We start from the raw sequence: 16,174 nt of genomic DNA on the forward strand, positions 1-16,174 counted from the left end.
CTCTACACCTTGGAGTACCTTCCTTAATAGAATGCAAATGATAAAACAAAAACCAATGTCATGGCATGCCCTTCTTCCCGCAGACTCCAAGCACCACTATACATGTAGCACATAGTGACATTTCCTCTTTCTTCTGAATTGTTTTTAGACATTCCGACTCCTTTGAGGATCATAAGAGTCTTGTATTCACTCATCAAATGCTCCTATTTGTTCAAAATACTAAAACCACAGATGTCCCAGTAAAGTCTAGTTATTGCTAAGAAATATAGCATCCTTCACTGTCTTCCTAGCCCTATTATCAACTTTCAGCATCTCTCCATTGCTAATGTTCTGTTACAAACAGGAAGTTATACAAAAAACAGAACCTTATATTGCCTTTATTTCCTTCCATTCACCTGCAAAAACCCTCCTTCTCACTCCAAATTTGCTTATCTAGTTTCTCCCTATTTTTAGAACACCTGCCTTCAGACAAGGCAGCTCAGAAATGGTAAATGAATTTTGGAAGACTTTAAATTACCCAATCTTTTAATCGAATTCAGCTCTCTCACACATACTACATTAATAATGAACACAACGAATTCTGAAAGATGAGCGTTAAGCTGCATTATAGGCATTCCTACCATGTTCCATCAAAAAACAGTGAAGTTAGCCTATGCATACAGTAACTACTCTGAAAGACATAGCTCCCTTCTTTTGTAAGCTTCTGCTCTCTGTATGTTTATCTGGCTAGCTACTCTTTAATTCTCTGTAGTAACATCCATAATATTACTACCCAATCAAGAAAGCACCCTTACTACTGAGACATCAATACTAGAAATTAAATGTGACATGAAGTTCTACCAAGCTTAGGTTCTGCACCAACCATAACAGAAGCAAGGGCAGGAGAACAAGGAGCTGTGTGTAACAGTCACATAGGAGAAAAAGCAATAGCTTGAGGCAAGAATGGTGGGAGCAGCAGCACAGACCATCTACAGAAAACGTGGGAATTGTGAACTAGAAGTGTAGCCAACAGCAGAATTAACAGACACACAGATGTATCTGCAGAAAACTACCATTCATTTTCTCTTTCTTCTGAATTAAAGGGATAATGGACATCATTCTGACTTGGCCTTGTGCGCAGACCTTCCCCTAGTTATGTTTTGCAGATGTCCCACCAAGGAAATCCTATAGCCTGATTCTCAACAACTTCTCCTGTGACACACACTTCAAATTATAGACATCATCATCAAATTCAACTTTGGCCACAGTGAGAAAGCACAGCAGTTTTTCAAGAGATTCTACATGCGTGTTCTCAGCGTGAGCTTTGATGAGCAGTACGGCGTGAGGACTTTATTAAGCAAGCCCTTTGTATCAAAACAATCTGGTTAAAATTTTGAGAAGTGAGAAGACATGCGCAAGGCTGTTATATTTTAGGAAGCATTTTTCAAAAGCTCAGGCTTTGTTGCTGTTCTCGTGAAAGTCAGGGCCCAACCTGCAGTACAGAAGTCAAAGTGAGCCCATGCAATGGTTCCATGAGGTTTGTGCTGAGAGAATGGAGAGCATTTAAGTGATTTCAAGCGCTGGGCTAAGAGGTGGTGTCTCCTACAACTGACAGAGGTTGTTACAGGTCAGAAATCATCGATATTTCTGTGACTTACAAGGGAGACTCCAAACTTTGTATCTGCCCTTCAACATTGTACACCATGTACACAAAAAAGCACTCTACAGATCAAAACTATAAAACTGAAATATGTGGAAATTAATGTAGGAACAAATGCAGAAAAAGGAACGTCTTAAAGCCAATCACAAACTGATTGTACTAGGACTACATTAGAATGCAATGCCTCCATATAAACTTAATGTGTTTTCCACACTGAATTTTAACACTGTATACATCTGCTTTTTATTAACGTTGATTCTAGCAAAGCTAACTGAGATGAAAATGATCTCTGTAGGGTTAGTAAACACTAATTTTGGACAGCTGAAGTCAAACTGAAACACTACAGGAAAAAATTAACTAACTTCTTATCAAAACAAGACTAAGATCAAGAAAGCAAAGTTCAAATTTTCAAATATATGCCACGATTCACTACAACTATGTCAGACTTCTGAGGCTGCAATGATTTCAGGACCATATGGTCGCTACCTTATTGAAACATCAGAACTATGCAGAAGTTTTACAAGCAGATGATGAAATTATTTGTAATAGACTAAGATAATTAACAACAAAACAACTTTCCACTAGAATGTATTTGCATACTTTAACTCCTTGTGAAGTGTAAAGGGAGTATCCTCTCTAAATATCATCTGTTTTCCCATGCTGAGAAAAAAAATAATAAAGTTGTATTTGGCAAGTTATAATGTATTAACTTGCACTTCAATTTTCATTGACTGGAAACAAATAGCAATTACCAAGCTTTTAAAACAGTTCATCCACAAGTTAGTTTGATACACAAGGGTAAATATTCCCACCACCCACTCCAAAACCAGCCTTTCAAAGCGTTTTCCAAAACCAAAACAAGCTCCAGACACTAGGAAAAAAGTGGGAAGAGAACTTCCAACTTCATACATTTGATTGTACAATTTAATAATGGAGTTACCAGATCATGGTAAACAGCTAAACTCCTATTAACAAATATTAGCATGCAGTTCTTGTAAAATGAATAAACTGAATACATTATATTCTAATTGTACCAGATTACTGGCAAGAAACTATCTGGATTAAAAGTATTTCCTTTCAGACTTCAGTAATTACAATGGGGAAAAATGTTTTGGTTTTATTTGATAAGATTTTGGAAATTATTCTGAATTAAGAGCAAGTTTCACATTAACAAAAAGCACAGGCATTAAGTCAACTACCCAAAAAAGGGGATGGGGGCGGGGGACAATCTATAAGCAAGAAGAAATCTGTCCAAGCTAGCAAGATACAAAACTCTCAATAAAGACTATTATTCTGAAAGCAAATAGACCAAAATCAAAATTAAATTCTGCCACTCAGGCAAAAACTTTACACTTAGTACTTAAATAATCTAATTCCCATCTGTATTACAGAAACCAACAAGTGTTTAAAGACAGAAAAATCACCCTTGAGACTTTACAGTCTAAAGGAGAGTTCTTTTCTTAATGTATTTATATCTATTAAGAGACAAGCACACGATGTACAAGATGACAAGTGAAACAAGATGACAAGTTTTTCTTCTTTTACTGGAAATGGCTCTGGAGTTTAAGTCTAACTCTCCAAGAACACAGCTGGACCCTGGGTTCACTACTAGCTAATAAAACTGTCAGCCAGGCATCTGCGAGGAAACACCCAGGTCACGGATCACTATTCAGAAGACAAGGCTCGAGGCTATGGCATTCAGCATAAAGGCACTGAAGTTAGTTTAGGAGCTTAGTACTGTATTTGCCAAGAATGACAGCAAGACAACCCCACACGTTTACTACCTCGCTGGTATCGCTGCGGAAAAAAGACAAATTCCTGCATTGCTTTAACAGTGGAGATCCAAGGATGCGCAGCTTAATTCCAAAGTGCTGTTAACAAGGAAATGTTATCTCATATTAATTTTACTTGTTGACCTATACATGCTTTGTATTATCTCACCATTTTTTAACGTGATTTGGTACGCTGGATCCTATTGAATTAACTTCTGAATGTATAGTCAAAATCGACAATGCATTTGTTCATTTTGAACAAGTCACTTTAGCAATCCCCACTTCTGGTTAGAGCAACTTTCCTTTCAAGTGTGCATGGGGAAAAAAATAAAAAAGAGGAACGGTCTGGTCAAACACAGTTTAGAAGCACTTACAGGGTAAATCCAAACCCACATGTTCCAAGTTCCTGTGAAACTAAGTCTTCTCTTCAGTCTCAGAGCATCAAGTTTTCCATTCCTCCTGCTACAAAGCCTCCCAAACACTCTCAAGAGTTACCCACACCTTTCATGCTTCCCACCTTACAAGTCCTCTCAATCATTCCAAGGCCATCACCCCCCACCATATAGTTCACACCACAGGACAAGCGTAGACCCTCAAAAAATCACTGTTCCACCCAATCTGGTCACCCATTTTCTCCACTCCTGAAAAAAAAAAAAAAAAAAAGACAGTGTTCCAACAGCTCAAACTAAACGGTTACACAGAGCTGTTGGAGCGAGCTAGACTGGAGGACTAGGCTCAAATTCAGAAGACTGTAAGCCAGTAATTCCAGCTGGCCTCAAAGAGCTGAGATTTATGGCCCTCACTCTTGGACAGGTAGCAGACATGGCTCTATTGAGTAGGACAAAACCAAAATATATCTTCCATCCCAAAACCTGTTGTTGTGCATACCCCACTGCTGCTACCCTTCTTTCCGAGGTCCAAGAATCCACAGTGGCAAGAGCTAATTATAAAAAACACCCAACAGAAGCAAAAGGCAGCAAGCAAGAAGTGCAGACAGAAGGACATGGACAAAGGAAATTTATCTATTATATAAAGCAAGCTCTTGCATTCAAGCACTAAGTTGATTTACAATACGGTAGTAACCAGAGTAAGGTTCAAAGTTTTGGCATTAGTCACCTGTCACCATGTTAGGCAAACTTAGGAGCTTCTCTTTCAATGGCCATGCTCATAACACCTTACCCTCATGAACTCAGAACAGTGGTTGCACTCGAGGCACAGCACTTAGATTAACACCCAGGAACAGGCAATTCCCAAGACAACCACACCTACTGCTTTCCATGCCTTCCTTCACAAACTGTAACCTGCGTGGTTTCCTCCTCTCCTTACTCACCATCACCCTACTCGTGTGGTAAAACCTGATGAAAATACTGGCAATTTGGGAATTTAAAAAAAAAAAAAGGCAGCAAAGGCAAATCATATTTACCAAAATCATGCACTGAAATCACGTACAATTAATTAACTCAGTTTTGTTAATGCACAAAACTTGGAACTAATTTGACATTCGTCAAATTAGGCTACAGACATCTGAAATTTATGCATTATGATCACCTCAACGCCACAAATTCAGGAAGATTGCAATTTACTCATTTTGCAGAGTATTTTATGAAGATATGCAGATATCTTAAAAATACACAAAACCAACTTTGGTGCAGCATTTCTAGAAGACACAGCAAACAATCCCAAGAGAACTGTTAATTGAGATACTGGCTAGTATCTGATGAAAGGCATAAACAGAAGCCCTGTAAGTACACAGAAACGAAGATGTAATGGAATGGTTTCTCACTTGCTTCAGCAGGTACACCTAGTCCTGCAGAAATGAACAGCTCTGACAGAGCATCCTTTGTTAAAAGCAGCCAAACCTCTGGCCCTAACCTGGCACTGCCTTTTAATTTAGGAAAGGGGCACTGTACTGGAATCTTTAGATTCCATCAAACCATCTCACAGCTACTAACCTCTGACAGCAGGGATTTAGAGGATCATATCCACAATCTAATCTGGTCATTTTACTTACTGTAAAATCATGTTAAATTAATACTGCAACCTTATTGAAATAATTTCTGGACACTGATACTGGTAAAGGCCTTTTTCCTCCAACAGATAAATTCCTGATCAATTTGTACACAAGCATTTGCCAACACACAGATTATTACCAAGGATTACCTCCCAGACTCAAATACATCAAGCCAACCCTGACCGCATTCCTAAAAGTTGAAACATTTTCTCCAGTTGCTCAAAAAGCTCATGGCTTTCTCCACAACCTGATTTCACTCTTCAGCCAAGCTTTCCCTTCACAGTGTTTCCTTGATGCATAATAGAATTGTTAGGGCTGGAAGGGACCTTAAAGATCATCTCGTTCCAACCCCCCTGCCATGGGCAGGGACACCTCCCACTAGATCAGGTTGCTCAGAGCCCCATCCAGCCTGGCCTTAAAAACTTCCAGGGATGGGGCTTGCACCACCTCTCTGGGTAACCTGTTCCAGTGTCTCACCACCCTCATGGTGAAGAACTTCTTCCTAATGTCCAGTCTGAATCGTCCCATCTCTAGTTTTAATCCATTCTCTCTAGTCCTGCCATTACCCGACATCCTACAAAGTCCCTCACCAGCTTTCTTGTAGGCCCCCTTAAGATACTGGTAGGCCACTATAAGGTCTCCTCGGAGCCTTCTTTTCTCCAGACTGAACAAGCCCAACTCTCTCAGTCTGTCACTAGCTTCTCTTCAAATACACACCACTGTCAGTCATCAGCTACTCACAGCACTGTTACACTCTTCGACCATTGGTGCATAGTAAATTGTTTTGCAAGCAGCACAAGCACAAACCACCTATAACAGAAGCAATCGCAATTCCAAGGTATGACGACTGCCCACAGTAGTCCACCGAAACTCCCTGTGCATTTCAGTCAACAAACTACAGTATACAAAGGTACGAGTGCAGAATCCGTACAAACCATTTCACATCTGTAACGCTGCATGCTCCATCGGAAGTCCTGTAAATAGAAGCACTAGGGAGCAGGAACAAGCACGTCTATAATTATGGAAGTGTATTCATATGAAACAAACAGTAGGTATCACTTACAGACCTTATTATTAGTCCCAGATTACAAACTAAGCTGATCAGAAGTTGAAAGTAAACTACAACCTTCTTTTAGAAAGTAAGTTCTGAGTACAAAGCTTTTGCACTTAACTATGTATTTTACACATTTGAAGGCACTATCAGATACTGTTTTAAGTGCTCTTTGATCTTTTCCCTTTCCCTAGCCAATAATTTGTGTCCAGTTTCTCTTTAAAGTCAAAAGCTCATTCAGCTGCCTAGAGAAATAAACAGCAACTACAACACACTGTATTCCTTTAAGTTACATACATTTAAAAATAAAGGTGATCACACTGTAGCTCCTTATTAGAAAGCGGTCACCAACTTATAATCAATTATAGTCTCAAACTGGCATATTTTAATGGCTATCAGATAAATACATTTACTTACAGAGGAGAGTTAAAATTCACAAATGGAAAAAAAAAAGAAAGACTGAAATGACCAGTATAGCGTGATGCGCAGCAGTGTATTACCACAGCATACAAAATGCTTTAAAGCTGCTGAACCAGATCAGCCACACAGCAGCCAATATGTGCATCATCCTGTTCACACTAATGACTCACACTCACAGCATCAAGCAGGCTTTCCTATATTGAACTACTGCCCAGAGAAGTCACACTGATAAATGCAGAGAAACTGCAGTAGCACAAGGGAGAAACCACTGAGAAGTACTTACTTTAATCCCACTCTTTTTTTTTCCCCCATATATATATATATATATGCATGTTTGTTTGGGTTTTTACAGGTTTCAAGAAACATTTCACGGTGTGAAACAACAAAAATTTGTAAGTATAGGTTTAAATGGCAGAATATCAAACCGTAAATAACTGCTCAAAATGAGAAGCAGCTCATCCTTAAACTGCAACACAGAAAACATATGAAACAATGTGCAATTTGGGCCAACAGAACATTACTGACATTACCATCAACGAAGAACAAACATTCCATTCAACACAATACCTACACTTAGACAAACCATACTGCTTGTCTAATCCAGATGCACGTGATCTTGGACAGTTCTACAGGCAGTATAACTAGTACCGCCGTAAGGTGCACAGGAAGCTGTGCTGGACTACACTAACAGGCTTTAACTAAGTACATGCTGTAAGAATCTCCAACAGCATTTTCTACACTGGCTGACTGTAAAACAGCCTAAGATTATCAAATGAAGCAAAAAACTAACAACTCCAAAAAAAAATTCAGACAACAAGAATACATTTAAAATTTTACATGCTCTCAAGAAAAACAAGGTGAAGAACCCACAGTTACTGACCTAGTTTGCATCTACTGCCTGCAACAACAGAAGCTTGACAAATACACTCCCTTCCCTTCTGTAGGGTCAGAGCTTAGAGCAGGTTGACTTTTACTCCAAGAGTACTCAGGCAGCTCATTAATTTTCATTGTTATTCAGAAATGAACTGCACAATCATCTTGCGAGGTTACTACCCAAATATCCATGAACTCTCAACCTGACTTCTGCTAACCAAAGAACAACATGTTTTATCCTGTCCAAAACCAGGGTAATATAACTGAAAGGAACAAGAACAAAATCATTAGTGTGCTTTGAAGAGATAATAAGAAACAAGTTCATCAGCATTTTAATCAATAGAGCCCTTCCTACACAAATGTGAAAACAAGCAGCAGATAAGGTAAAACCAGAACACTGCTTACTTGGTGCTACGCTTACCTAAAAATAAATGCTGCTTTAAGGCTGTTCTGCGTTGTTTTAAATCTGCTCTGCTCAGTGACCTCAAGAATCAAACCTTGAAAGAGTGATCCTCCCGCAAGAGATTCTTATCTGCCCAAGGAGTGATCAATACCTTTCCCATTCACAGTGTTTCCATTGATCTACCTGTAGAGGAAGCTACGCTAACACTACAAATCTTTCCCCTCCCTTCCTCAAGGAAAAACCCGTCTCAAATGAAGATTCAAAGGTACATAGGGCTGTCTTAAGTCCTTTTTCTATGAGAGAGGGAATCTATAGTTAAATGGGTCATCAAGTACCAGTCTGATGAAAGTTCCTGCAGACAGCCTCTGAAGTTCACCAGAGCATTTAAATTAATAGAGATCTAAACACAATTTACACTCTCCTCAGCTGAAAGTGCCAGCAAATCTCTAACAGAAATACACAAGTAAAGAACACCACAAAATATTTAAAAAACAAAAAGATCAAGAAAAATATCCTGGCTGAATTTAACTTCCCAACAAATTGAGCTTACACCCAGGGCTGAAGTAGATGGAAGACTTTATATGAGCTTGAACTATCTTAAAAATTTTTTAACTACAGCTTACTAGTGTTCAACCTCTCCCATCCTTCGTCCTCACCACTGTTTCTACCAATGCTCATCAGATTGCAGGAGGAGAGCTCTAAGCCAGAAGAAAACTAAGTCCCCAAACCAGTCTACAACAAAATCAGATAAGCAACAGTGCAAAAAAAGGGACAAGGAGGGCAAGAACAGCAGAGCAGCAGCAGAAGCTTCACCTGGCTTAAAACTGTCATAGACCAATACCGTGAGTATAAGCTGCTTTAAAAAGAGAAAACGTTTTTACAGTGGTGGGATTTTTCTGTCGTCAAAGAATATCTGCAAGTGTTTGGAATGCCCAAAAAAAACCTTGGTATGTTCAAGAATGTACACATTCTAGATGAATGTTCACAATTTCCCTGAAAAATTTTCCATCATCTTGCCTGTCCCATTACAGTATATTTAATATGACTGTTCTTTAACATTATTTGGATTTCTCATAAAGACTCCAAACTTTAAATAGATCCCACCATTTTAATTAAATCCAAGAAATCTATCAGTATGTCAAAGTAAACTTTAAAAATAGACAAATGGTTAATAAGAAAAGAACAGGACACACGTACATGTGCACATACACAGGTGATCATCTGAAAATAGAGTCTCCTCCCTTCATGATCTTTCTTTAATGTTTTAATAAACATTACGTGTATTTTCAGTCCAAAGTTCTAACATTGCCATTAAAGACTGATATATAAGCTGTGTCTATGTGTATGAATCTAAACTTCAGGATAACTTTAGGATGTACCTTAAAGATGAGTACTGCATGTATGCTGCAACGTACCTTTTCCACAAAACGCTATTGCACACCAAGACAATTCTAAGCCTGAGCCAAGTTTCATAATAACCTACTCTTCTGATTGAGTACAAGCAATCTGTTTCAAAGCCATAGAACTGAAGCTGTATCACAAGGAACTCTGACATTTCAGAAGTTTGAATAAAAAAGAAAGACGTCATTTTGTGTTGTTTGTTAAAAAAACAAAGGCGGGGGGGCGGGGAGGAAGACACATTTTAACAACACCGCAATCTTGGACAGAGTAGTGAAAAAGTAGTGACAATTATATTACTATACTGCTAATATTAAACTTTGGCTTCAAACTTGCTATTCCTACACTAGTTTCTCTGTGCAAGATTTTGGTTACCATCACTGAAAATACTTCAGAAGCTGAAGCAAGCACTGCTTCTAAGCACATAAGCAGATGTACACACAGGCTTTAATTTTCTGCTTTGCTAGTCTGATAAGGCAAACCCTAAAGAATAACAAGCTGAAACAAACTCAGCTAGTCATAATGTGAAACTTCTCTTCAAAGCTGCCCCAAGCTCTTGCATAGCAAGTTTACTTCAATCCATGCCTCGCGGAATATAAGTTGTTGGTTTGTTGTTTTGTTGTTTTTTTTTTTTAAATGAGCTCACAAACAAGAAACATTCTCAGGAACCCTACAAGCTTCTTAACAGAGAGGCCCTACTTAAAAAGTACAAAAAGTCAGAAGGGCCAAGAACAAAAAGGCATAATAAACATAGAACCTCTTCAAAGGGTGCTCTGGAAAAGCCACACTACATGTAAAGTTAAAAAAAGTGAGGAAGAGAGGGTACAGAAGCAACAGAAGTCTCTGAAATGCAAGTAACTGCACCCTGATCCCATAGAACATTTTCAATTCCTGTAAAGCATGTAAAACCGTTAACACAGTATTCTGAATGTTAGGGAAGAAATAAGTTCCATACTTGATAATCAAGACCACATATTTACCTTTTTATGTTTTTATCTCTGCCTGGAAGCTACTCCAATACTACAATTCTTCCCCTACGCATCACCTACCTTCTCACAATCAAATATCAATGTGGCAATTACCAATGAATTACAGTATTTTTAAATCTATTTAGCATTCAAGAATTATCACCAAAGAACAAGCATGTCATTCATATACATTCAGCAAGGACTGCACGTGCTACTTGTCACCTGAAACCCCAAATGTTAATCCAAAATGCCAACAAGAGATAGTTCTGTAAGAAACTACAATTAAGGCAGGTAGCCTACAAGTGCAAGGGTTCCTTTGTGGACATCAGTTTCACAACTAGTTTGTGTAGCAGCAGCCCTTAAGTCTTCCAAAAGTGCTTTACATTTTTCAGTCATTAAACAATTCTTTACACCATGGAAAAAGAATACCTACCATTTGACAGCTAAGTTTTGCACCTCACCATTTTTATCTTCCAGTAATTTCAAAATCATCTTCACCACCTTTCTTTCACTATCATCATCCAGCTTGATAGAATCTTTCTGTAGTTCTGTCATCAAGTCATTAGTAGCCATAAACCTGACAAAAGATAGTCAGATAATTATTGCTAAAAGGATATGGGTTATTCAGAGTGCTCAGGATTCAAAATTCTCAGTTTCCACCATTTATTATCAAATAAATCACATTCAACGTTGGATTACTGTTACCTGTTTTGTGATGCAGTAGCATTTATTTTAGTTGTAGAATAAAAATGAGAAAATTTGTATTTAAAAATGACAATAACTTTTAGTTAGGCCATCATCCTTCTCTGATGAGGACAGATACATATTTTACTTCTGCTGTTTACATTAGATTCCAAATGATTTCCACAAAGTAAACCAGACACTTTCACGGATTTTAAGTAGTCCTTTCATTAGCTATGCTGATGTTGTACAAAATAGGATTTTATTTTTAAAGTTTGTTAAAAAAAAAAAAGCAATCTCTGTTCCGAGTTTATTTTAAAACAACTTTTAAGCAAGAAGAATATAGAATTTTTTAAACATTCTCCCACAAAATTCATAAAAGCCAAACATTAATGAAGAAGAAATAAAACTGAAGCTACGTTTTGTGTTTTTAATTCCCCTGTGCAGACTAGTTTGTTTATAGTGCAGACAATGGCCAATAAATTTATCCTGCCCTCAATCCAGGGTGACACATTAAAGACCAAGATTAATTCTTGAGAGATCAAGCAAATAAAATCATCTTTCACATCAATTAATTTACTATTCAACAACACTGTCACATCCACCAATACAACAACATACTGAGAAATTACTTTCCAAAAATAATGCTTTTATGTCTTTTGTTGCTTTTCCTTCTGAAGTCTGTTTCCCAATCTGTTCTTCTTTTGTAAGCGTCCTCTCTTCTCAGGAGAGGTAACAGAGATGTATTACTCAATTACGGATCCCATGGGCTTTGGTACCAATCCCAAACCCCATTCAAAGCTCCAGATAAAACTGGTCTATAATTAAACAGTTAAGGTTGACATTGGGACTTCAGGAACATCAGCCTCAAGCAGACATCACTTGAGCTCAGGTCATACTTGCAAAGTTATCTTTACAGCCTGACATGCTAAATACTTTTTTACTGAAAATTAAAGCCAAGACTCTGCATAATCGTAATATGCATCACAAATGCCAGATGCCTGCCCTCACAGAATGGACCCCAACTTGTCCTGTCTTTTAATACAGTAATTCCAGTTTAATAATCTCAAGGTGTTTTTAAGATAAGACTTCAGTCATTTTTATTTCACTTCAACAGTCCCTCTGAAACAAGCCTGTAATCTGACAGAAGCCAGATATGTGCACAAACAGACAATGAATGCGAATGGCACCAACTTTTAAGCACAGCAAGGAAAAAACTACTTGGTAAGTTAATGTAATGGACAGACAGAATGGGAATAAAGATATACACAGTCACACAATACTAGAACATTCAAAAAGTGCCTCTGTATTACTGCTATATTTACGTCCTTTTCTAAAGCCTTCTTAATAGCCTCCCCTCACTTCCTTGGTCAATAGCTCCCATTTCCCAGCCTTATGAATCCACATGCACTCATCACCTACTTGTGACACGTCCCTAAACTAAGCAGAGCTTGGGCATCTTCGGTGGCACTCAACTACAACTGAGGAGTCCTCCTGGCAAACTCCTCCACTAAAAAAAAACCCCTACCCAAACCCCACAATGGTGTGGGGAGGCCTGGCGACTTCAGTTTAAAGTAGCTGGTATTTAGAAATATGGCTTCGAGTAGTTTAGATGTGGCCTTTAGTCACAACTGATCCCACCTCAGGCACATCAAACCTTACCCAGCACGAAGCAGCAGCATGTCAGCAGTTCCTCATACCTTGTACTAGGAGTAGTCATTCTCCTTCTCCAGTGAGGACACTACTTCTCCCAGAATCATATAGTAAATTGCCACTTTACGTTACTGCCCATTTTAGAATTTAAGCGCGAGTTTCTGGACAATTTGCATTGGACAAGTCAGTTTATCCAAAAAATGGAGGATTAAATGTTACAGGAAAGTGGTTACTCGAACTGTGGTTTATAACTCATCTCCCTGATATCAACAGGTTAACTACACTGTCCCTCTTCAAAGGTATATGATCTAAGAATAAATGCGCTTACAATTACCAGCGCTAAATACTATTTTAACCGTTACGCAAATACACGATACACAAAGTTTCATAAAACGTGTTACTGCATAACAGCCAGTTTGTAAAGGTCTATCATCACTCATTTTTATGGTTTGTAAAGGCAGATTTTAATCCATGCTAAGAAAAAAAAATTAATATTTGGGAATTCCAAAGTTGTTCAAAGCTCCTAGAACAGGTAATTTCTGAAGTGTCCTCTCCTACAGCAACCACAAAGCAAGTTTAACTACATGCAACTGGGCAAAAAAAGTGCTTGTTACAACTGCATTTGACAGGTGTGACCTACACCTTTTATGCAACAAGTTTTAAACTCATCAAAATGGGTATTTAGTCACAAATCAACTAGAATTTTTTGTAGGTCATCCTCACCATAAGCACAAAATGCAAAGCTCACTTAACTACAGAAAAAAATTAATGTGATATAAGTAGAGAAAAAATCTTCAGTAACATTCAGAAGAACAAATGTCTGAATCTATTTTTAGTACAATTTAAATAAAGCAGGGGATTCTGGACCATCTCTTTTTAAGCCAATCAATATTTTTTTCTACTTCCAAAATTTCTAGCCTAAATTTTCCAGGTAATATCATGTTACTAAAATCTGAAAGAAACTGACATGAAAAAACCATAAATTTATTGCATGTGTGTCCAGTGCTACAACGGTTTGTCAAAAGCAAACAAGATTATTCCAAATCCAACTTTCTGGTTATTTAATTATCACCTCTGTTTTCCTTTAGATTTTAATATATTAACAAGAGACTTGTTTGGATGTCAAGATGTTCTTTAACTATAAACTAAGCACTGTTATGCTGGAGCAAAGCAACAAAACCCAAGCACATTTTATGCCTTTTCCCTGTCTGTATTCATGTACCCTCTTTGACAAATAAAGGCTTCAAAAGTGAATTTCTGGTTGCACACCATACAAAGAAAGGCAATTATTTTTAACCTAATGCTTTACTAGAGCTATTGTGTAAATGTTATCACCTCTGGTGTTTTTTAATAGCTTACTTATACCATTTCATTTTCTGATATCCAAATGCTTGCATTTTCTCTGCTATTCATTTATTACGAAGCAAGCAAATGATCCAATAAAAAGTAGTGATTTTGTGACAGATCTTAAGTTCAAAATTATATATACTAGTCCTTTCCCCATCAGACTTATCTGGACTTCTCTCTCTGGATCCACTGACTTTTAGAGGCAGTACCAAATTATGCGAGGAGCACAAAACCCCTCTTGTCTACAGGCTGCAGCATCCTGCAAGCATGTGAGCTTAGGATGTTCTGGGTGTCCCTCCCTGCTCCTATTCGCAGAATCACAGGATCCGTATTTTTTTGGAGGTTGGGAAGGGACCCAGGGAGGTCATCTCAAAGCCGGCAGGTTGCTCGGGGCTTCGTCCGTTCGGCTTCTGAGCATCTGCGAGGATGGAAAACTGCACCGCCGACCTCCTCCCCCGCCTTCAGCCCCCCGCAGCTCAGCAAGCCCGAGGGCCGCTCAGCTCCTCCCGGCTGCCTGCGATCTCTGCCCGCGACGCGGGGAGGCCGCGGCTTCCCCTGCCCCGTCCTTCACGGGCGGCGGCAGAAGAGCCGCTCCCCTCCCGCCAACTTTCTTCCCGGGGTGGCGGCAGATTCGCGCCCAGCCCCGCAGGGGCGGCCCGGGGGAGAGGCCCTCTCCCACCCCAAGAGGCACCGAGGCGGGCTCGCAGCACCGGGCCGCGCTCGGCCCCGCCGCCCTGTCGGCCGCGGCGCCAGGCCCGGGCCCGGCGCGGAGGCGGCGGTGGGGGCAGGGCAGGGCGGCGCGGGGCCCGCGGGCGCGGCGCGGCGGGGCGAGGGCCCGGGCCGGCGGCCGAGGTGCTGCAGGGTTGTGGGGGGGATGCGGCGGCGGCTCCCACCTGAAGTCCTTGTCGCTGGATGTCATTTTCTCCAGCAGGTTGGAGATGTGGTACGAGGCGCTCGCCATGTTGACGGACCCGGACGGGGCGGGGGGCGGGAGAGGAGGAGGAGAGAAGGAGAAGGAGGAGGCGGCGGCGTCTTCCCGGCCTCGCCGGCTCCACTTCGCCCGCTGCTGGGGACGGCGCTCGGGCGGGGCGAACCGGAGCCGGGGACGGCGGCAGGAGCGGGCGGGGGGAGGCGGGGGCTCCGCCGCCTCCTGCGGCTGCGGCTGACACGGCGGGAGGGGCGGGGCGGGCCGCCCGCGCGCGGCGCCGGGTCAAAGGTCCCCCCTCCCCTACTCGCGTTGCTTGATTGGCTCCGCCGGCGGGCGGGAGGTGTCCGCCGCCGTGTGACGCCAGAGCGTACGTGGCGCAGAGCGTGCGCGGGAAGTTTAGGCCGCCGTTGGAGTGTGGCGCGGGGGGTGGGGGGAGAAACGGCGGCGAGGCCGGAGGGGGACTACACTTCACGGCGTGCATCGCGCCCGCGCGGCGCCCGGGGGCTATTGGCGGTGCATGCTGGGAGTTGTAGTTCAGGGCGTGCGGCAGGGCCTGGGCGGCGCGTTACCCGCCGGGAGGTGGAGCCTCGTTTTGGTGCCGGGCTGGGGCGCTGCGGGGGGTGGGGTGGTGGTTGGCGTCCGTTAGCGTCCCCGAGGGCCTGGCCCGGCTCGCGTGGAGGGATAGCCCGCTGAAAGGCGGCCTTACGTAAACTTCTCCCACTTGTTCTCCACAGCAAAAGGGGTTATCGAGGCTCTGAGCGCCAGTCGGTCGGGCACGGGGCACGGTGCTTTGTGTTCGGTGGCCGTTACAAACCCACGGCCTCTCCTGGCCTTAGGGATGCTGCAGGGTTCTCTTCCAGGCCCTCTCATAGGCACGCAATGGCTCCCGTCGTAGCTGTGCACATACTGGAAACAATCTGGCAGAAGCCAAAAGTGGTGATGTGAAAATTAATTTTCTTGGTAAATAGAGGCATGCTTCCATCGGTCGTGGTTTTCAGTAAGCGGCTTGAAAATGTGGTGCGGGTGCTTT

At 41.3% G+C, this 16,174-nt stretch overlaps 1 protein-coding gene across 1 annotated transcript in view; it reads right to left on the reverse strand.

Moving 5' to 3' along the window:
* CAND1 (cullin associated and neddylation dissociated 1) overlaps nt 1-15,399 on the reverse strand; it is a 31,462-nt gene extending 16,063 nt beyond the window's left edge. The window contains exons 1-2 of the mRNA XM_063323002.1: nt 15,110-15,399; nt 10,969-11,112 (exon numbers count right to left, since the gene is read on the reverse strand). Of these exons, the coding sequence (XP_063179072.1) occupies nt 10,969-11,112; nt 15,110-15,177 (212 nt within the window). The 5' untranslated portion in view covers nt 15,178-15,399. The remainder of the gene's footprint in view (nt 1-10,968; nt 11,113-15,109) is intronic.
* Nucleotides 15,400-16,174: the final 775 nt, after the last annotated feature.

This window comes from Chroicocephalus ridibundus, chromosome 1 (genome assembly GCF_963924245.1).
Source record: "Chroicocephalus ridibundus chromosome 1, bChrRid1.1, whole genome shotgun sequence".
Classification (NCBI taxonomy): Eukaryota; Metazoa; Chordata; class Aves; order Charadriiformes; family Laridae; genus Chroicocephalus; species Chroicocephalus ridibundus.